Source organism: Trichechus manatus, unplaced genomic scaffold (genome assembly GCF_000243295.1).
Source record: "Trichechus manatus latirostris isolate Lorelei unplaced genomic scaffold, TriManLat1.0 scaffold00030, whole genome shotgun sequence".
NCBI lineage: Eukaryota > Metazoa > Chordata > Mammalia > Sirenia > Trichechidae > Trichechus > Trichechus manatus.
In genome coordinates, this window is record NW_004443966.1 from 19,580,615 (window position 1) to 19,587,053 (window position 6,439).

The following is a 6,439-nucleotide window of genomic DNA, read 5'->3' on the forward strand; positions in this document are numbered from 1 at the left end:
CATGCACACAGATACACACACAGACATACAAACACACATACACAAAGACACAGGGCCTCCACCCACATCCAACAAACACAGAAGAACACACACAAGGTCTCACACTGATAGCCACACAAACACACACAAAGACAAGTGTTCATATCCACACACAAACATGCAGACTCCAACATTCCAAACCACACAGAAATTCACACATGCAGAAAGACACAGTCTTATGCCCACATCCACACGCACAAACTCATCTGCACACAGATAACACTCGCCCACACCGACTCAGACCTGCCCACACAATCACCCACGCTCTCCCTCATTGACCACACAGCCCCAGCTTGGAGGACAGAGCTCTTTTTTTCCGTATGAGATTCAATTTCTCACTTGTCCTCCCCTCTCCTCACCCCCCCCAAAAAATCTCCTCTGGCCCCATCTTTTCTTGGATCCTGTCCAGACAGCGCTGCGTCTTTAAGGAAGTTGGAGCTGCTAAAAGTGAGTGAGAGGGAGAGAAAAAACACAACCCAAAAAAATTTGGCTTCTTTTCCCCTCAAGTTTCTGGTGTCGCTTATGAAACACAGGTCCTTGCTGCTGCAGAGAAGTAGTTGTTTGGCTGGAAGGAGGGAGCGTGCGGGCCGCCCCAGGCTCCCTCCCCGCAGCCTCCACTCAGGGACAGTCCCAAGCACCCTGTGCCTGGCAGGGTGGGCTCAGGCGTGCACGCTGAAGGTGGGGCGTGGGCTAGGCTGCCCCCTCCTGCATCCTTGTTCTCCCCTGGGCAGCCCTTGGCCCTGCAGACTCTCCTGAGTTCCCTCGGTGCTTTGTTTTTTCTGGTTCCCTCTAGAAGAGGCTCTTCTTGACGGGGGAGGACTAGTTTGAAGGTAAGCTGAGGGGAGGAGGGCTCCAAAGGCCAGCGGGAGGAGGGAGAGGCCTGCTGGGTACAGGGGTGCCCCCTACCCACGCTTCCCTGTTGGGTTGAGATGCTTGGGACAATGCTTTGCTTGCAGCCATCCAGGGGGCCTCGACTCCTCCAACGGCTGCAACCAAAAAACCAAACCCATTGCCACTGAGTCGATTCCGACTCATAGTGACGCTATAGGACAGGGTAGAACTGCCCCATTGGGTTTCCAAGGCTGTAAATCTTTACTGAAGCAGACTGCCACATCTTTCTCCCACGGAACGGCTGGTGGATTCGAACTGCCGATCTTTCAGTTAGCAGCCGAGTGCATTAACCACTGTGCCACCAGGAAACTGCAGGACCCTGGAAATCCCAGTAGTGTTGGGGCTGAGCCGCTGGCCTCACCCTAGCCGGCTGAGAGGGCCTCGTAGGGGTTTATTTAGGCAGCTGCCCGGCGTCTTTGAATGGAACAGGCCGTGGGTATGATTCTCTAGAAGGGGTCTGTGTGTGCTGTGGTCGAGGCCGGAGGAGCAGGAGGGGGGGGGCGGGGTGGAGCGGGGTGGTGTGCACTGCACAAGGGGCCTTGTCTGGGCCAGGGCAGAGCATACCTATGGGGGGCTCTGGTGGGAGGGGCTGCGGCCAGGATGTGGGAGGGCAGGAGGGAGGTTCTTAGAAGTGCTGGGGGTAGGGGCGGCTGGAAAACAGATTTCAAGTCATAAAGTCAGCTGAGAATAGGCCAAGGCAGGGAGAGCGCTCTGCTCAGAGGAGGATCTGGGGTCCTCGTCCATCCTGCCTTCACCCTGCCTGGCTGCTGAATATTGGGCAAGTCCCGGCCCTTCTCTGGGCCTCAGTTTCCCCTTCTGTAAAACTGGGGGGTGGTAGTTTGGGCCTTAGCTGTGTTATGTGCAGGGCTTCCTAGTGGGGAAGGGCTCGAGGGTCCTGGGAGGGAGGAGCCCCCACCCCGGGCCCTCAGGGTCACCTCAGTGACATGCCCTTCTCTGCAGGAGGTACAATGTGGGAGCTGTGTCTGCTGTGCTGGGTGGCTCTCCTGGGCCTGGGGCAGGCCTGTCCCAAGCCCTGTGACTGCGGGGAGAAGTACGGCTTCCAGATCGCAGATTGCGCCTACCGCGACCTGGAGGCCGTGCCGCCTGGCTTCCCAGCCAATGTGACCACGTTGAGCTTGTCCGCCAACCGTCTTCCGGGCTTGCCAGGGGGTGCCTTTGAGGAGGTGCCCCTGCTGCAGTCACTGTGGCTGGCGCACAATGAGATTCGCACGGTGGCTGCTGGTGCCTTGGCCACCCTGGGCCATCTCAAGAGCCTGGACCTCAGTCACAATCTCATCTCTGACTTTGCCTGGAGCGATCTGCACAACCTCAGCGCCCTGCAGCTGCTCAAGATGGACAGCAACGAACTGGCCTTCATCCCCCGAGATGCCTTCCGCAGCCTTCGCTCCCTGCGCTCGCTGCAGCTCAACCACAACCGCTTGCACACGCTGGCTGAGGGCACCTTCGCGCCGCTCACTGCGCTGTCTCACCTGCAGATCAACGATAACCCCTTTGACTGCACCTGTGGCATCGTTTGGCTCAAGACGTGGGCTCTGGCCACCGCCGTGTCCATCCCAGAGCAGGACAACATCGCCTGCACCTCACCGCACGTGCTCAAGGGTACACCACTGAGCCGCCTGCCGCCGCTGCCATGCTCAGCGCCCTCGGTGCAGCTCACCTACCAGCCCAGCCAGGACGGGGCCGAGCTGCGGCCTGGCTTCGTGCTGGCGCTCCACTGTGATGTGGATGGGCAGCCGGCGCCCCAGCTGCACTGGCACATCCAGACGCCTGGGGGCACTGTGGAGATCGCCAGCCCCAACGTGGGCGCCGATGGGCGTGCCCCGCCTGGTGCACCAGCAGCCAGCGGCAGGCCGCGCTTCCAGGCCTTTGCCAATGGCAGCCTGCTCATCCCCGACTTTGGCAAGCTGGAGGAGGGCACCTACAGCTGCCTGGCCACCAACGAGCTGGGTAGTGCCGAGAGCTCGGTGAACGTGGCGTTAGCCACGCCGGGCGAGGGTGGCGAGGATGCGCTGGGCCGCCGGTTTCACGGCAAAGCGGCTGAGGGCAAGGGCTGCTACACCGTTGACAATGAGGTGCAGCCGTCGGGGCCTGAGGACAATGTCGTCATCATCTACCTCAGCCGGGCTGGGAGCCACGAGGCGGCAATCATGGCAGGGGGAGGCCCTGGGCAGCAGCCCCTAGGCCTGCTCCTGCTGGGCCAGAGCCTCCTTCTCCTCTTCCTTGCCTCCTTCTAGCCTCACCCCGGACCCGACCCAGGCTGGGCAGGAGCAGCCCCAGACCTCCCCAGCTCCTCCCCTGGCCCCGCCAGTGCCCCTTATAAGTGCCTCCGGGGCCTGGGGCTGGCAACTCCTGAGGCCTGCAAGGGTAACTTCCCCTCTTCCTACCTCCGCTTCTGATCTCTTCCAGAACACCCACCGCTCCCAACTTCTAGACCTGCTCAAAGCTAGTGAGTAGGACCAACCTATGGTACTAATTGCTGCTAACAACATCGCCCATGCTCCCGCGTCGGGGCAGCATGCTAACAGGGTGATGCCTGCACCCGACTGGATGAAGCCTCAGTGGGGGATCCCAGGCACTGCGACTGGCGAGCTGGGGGGCGAGACGGAGGTCGCTGCAGCAGACAGGGCACAAGACAGGGGGAATGGAGGGAGCACAGTGACCTGCTCCAGCTCCTGGGGCATCTCTGCCCTCAGCTCAGACTGGACCAGAGGACCAAGATGGCATTCTACGCCCTCAGCCTGCGCCCCTCCAGCCCGGACACCGGCCCCGCCTATCTCCAAGCACGTGTCTGTAGCCTGCCCCTCCGTAGAGGCCAGCCAGCCTGGGGCGACGGAGAAATAAACCATGTTTTTGATGCTCCCCATGTCTGCCTGGAGTTGTGTCTGGACCTAGGAGTCCTCCAGCAGGGACAGGATTGGGGGCCGGAGAGTCAGGCAGCCAGCCTGCCGCCCACACACAGGTACACCTGCTGCCTGAGAGACAGGCAGCAAGTGAGGGGGCCCCTTGGGGGGCCAGAGGCACACAGGACAAACGGGGGGCAGGAAGCCTGAAAACCATTCTGGAGGCTTCCCTGGGGTCTGGGGCTGCCCTGAGCGGGCTCTAGGCCAGCAGTAGCTGAAGGGGCATTTTGGAGAGGTTGGGGAGGAAGTGGAAGCACCTGGGTTGTGACCCTTCTTCCCTGTCCTGCTCCTGAAGGAGATGTTAGGAATGGGGGTGGTGGGCGGGGGGCAGGCAGGCAAGGGGAGGGGAGAGCTGGCAGAATGGAGGGGCCACGGAGCAGGGAGAGAGGAAGGCTGAGAAAGCCCCAGGGAAACTGAGAATAAGAGAACACGTTTGAGGGTGAGGTGGGGGTGAAGCTGACTTGGCCTCAACTTTATCAGAAAGAGGAAATGGTGTTTTCTGAGGAAAGTCCAAACTAGGCCTGCAGGCCCCCTAGGGATCATTTCACCACGGTGAAAGGGGATCTGTCCCTGACTTGGGGGCGGGGGCTGGGGCTGGCATCGACCTGTGGTCTCAGAAAGGAGGGCATGTGGATGGGCCCAGAAACCTGAAGACTGCCCGGCCTGCGTCTGTGCCATGGCAGAGCTGGGTCTTGCTGCTGCCTCCATCCTGCCCCTTCCAAGATTGGGGGTCCTTCAGATAGGGGCAGTGACCCAGTGGGAGAGGCTCACACGCCTCTACCCAGAGCCCCCAGGACTGCTGAGCTCAGCAGAGCGGAAGCAAGAAGGCCAAGGAGTCTAAGACAGCAGCTGTGAGCCTGGCGGCTGGCCAGGCCCTCCCCTTCAGCCTCCTGGGCCACATAGAGCCCCACCCCCAACCCCTAGCTTGCAGCCCCAGCTGAGCTGATGTCACCAACAGCATGTATCAAGATTGGCTCCGAATCTGGTGGAAAGTAACAGAATGGAGCTGAATTCCATTGCTGTGCCACCTTGGCTAAGTCACTGCCCTTCTCTGGGCTTCGGTTTCCTCAGAAAAGCAGGGTGGTGCTTAAGGGTCCAAAAGACTCTGATAGTCTAAGACCGGGTAATCCTAACCCCACGGGGACCCCTGATGTCTCCACCCCCATTCACAGCTGGAGCAGGCTTGGTTTCTTGGCGTCGGACCTGAGTTTCAGACCTGAGTCAGGGCTGGCATGGGGAGCAGCTGTGCCCTGAGTGACGTAGCTTTTCCTTTGCTTTAAAGTCTTCCATGGCCCCCGCTGCCCTGGGGTGAAGCCTGAGTCTCCCATGGGGCCATTCACAGCCCCTCTAATTGACTCCACCCCCACGGCCTACCCCTTCCTGCTGTCTGAGCTCTAGGCACTTGGAGCTGCTCATTGTTCCCTGAATGCTCAATGATGGTTCATGCCTCAGTGCCTTTGCTCACGCTGTTCCCTCAGCCTGGACACCCTTCCCTGTTCCTCACTTGGCTAGGTCAGTGTTGAAGACTCAGCTCAGTCATCACCTCCTCCAGAAAGCCTTCCTTGATGCTCCCCCAACCCCCTCTCAATTTGGACCAGATACCCCTCCTCTGGGCTCACACAGTCTTGGGCGTCCAGTGACCCAGCCTGATCACTACTGTGCTCTGTTCCTTGTGGGGGGCGGAGATGGAATCTGGGTCCTCGGACAGTTTTCATTGGCTGCAGTGGGATGGAAGCCTGCCCTCTGCCTGCTCTCACAGGCAGCCTCCAAGGTGGGTTTGAGCTCCCTGGCCTGTGTTTGAGGCTGCAAGGGAGTGGGAACATGGAGTGGTGGTGGTTTCTACTAATTGTGCAGACATTTTTCCAGGCCCCACTGACACCAGGTCTGTGGGTGGCCACATTTCCCTGCCCTCTGCAGCTCTGGGGGCTCCATCAAGGCCCCCAGCAGAGAACGGGGTCCCTGGTCTGTCTCCACCCTCCTCAGCTGCCTCCCGCTGCATGCCTGGCCCACTCCCGTTAGGATGGCCTCTCTCTGCTCCCGGCATGGCCTGCCCCACCTGCACACCTTCATCCGCACTGCTGCTCCATCGTCCTTCCGACATCTCTCCTCCTCCAGCCTGCCGGTTGTTTATAACCCGGAGGAAGTCCCACTTCTCAGGCCAACATCCACACCGTGCAGGGTTGGACACAGGATCCCAGCCTTTCCTCCACCCAGAGGGATGTGATATGGGTTCTACTCTGCCCCCGACCCAGCGCCCAACCCAGCACGTGGTCAGAGTACCCACAACCGCGCCCAAGCCCCATAAATGCATGGTGCACACTGATATTTCCCCTACATCCTCCCTCCCCCATAAGGAGGACTGTTCCTTAGGGACAAGTTTATTACAGGGAACATAGTAACCTCTTTCATAATATCTAAAGGTAGAAAAACTACAAAAAATATCTGGCTCGCAAGTGTGGACAGCTTGGTGTGGGGCCTGGGTAGAGGTGTGATTTGCTGGCCGGCAGGAGCCCACGGCTTCCTCCTGGGCCCACCTAGCAGGCCAGGAGACCCAGGAGCCTTCCAGCCATTTCCCAGAGATTGGAGGG

The 6,439-nt window shown here is 59.9% G+C and overlaps 1 protein-coding gene across 1 annotated transcript; it reads left to right on the top strand.

Moving 5' to 3' along the window:
* The first annotated feature begins 1,893 nt into the window (after nucleotides 1–1,893).
* On the top strand, nucleotides 1,894–3,190 carry ISLR (immunoglobulin superfamily containing leucine rich repeat). The gene has a single exon (XM_004374739.2). It carries the CDS (start codon nucleotides 1,899–1,901, stop codon nucleotides 3,183–3,185), a length of 1,287 nt encoding a protein of 428 aa, XP_004374796.1. The 5' UTR covers nucleotides 1,894–1,898; the 3' UTR covers nucleotides 3,186–3,190.
* Nucleotides 3,191–6,439: the final 3,249 nt, after the last annotated feature.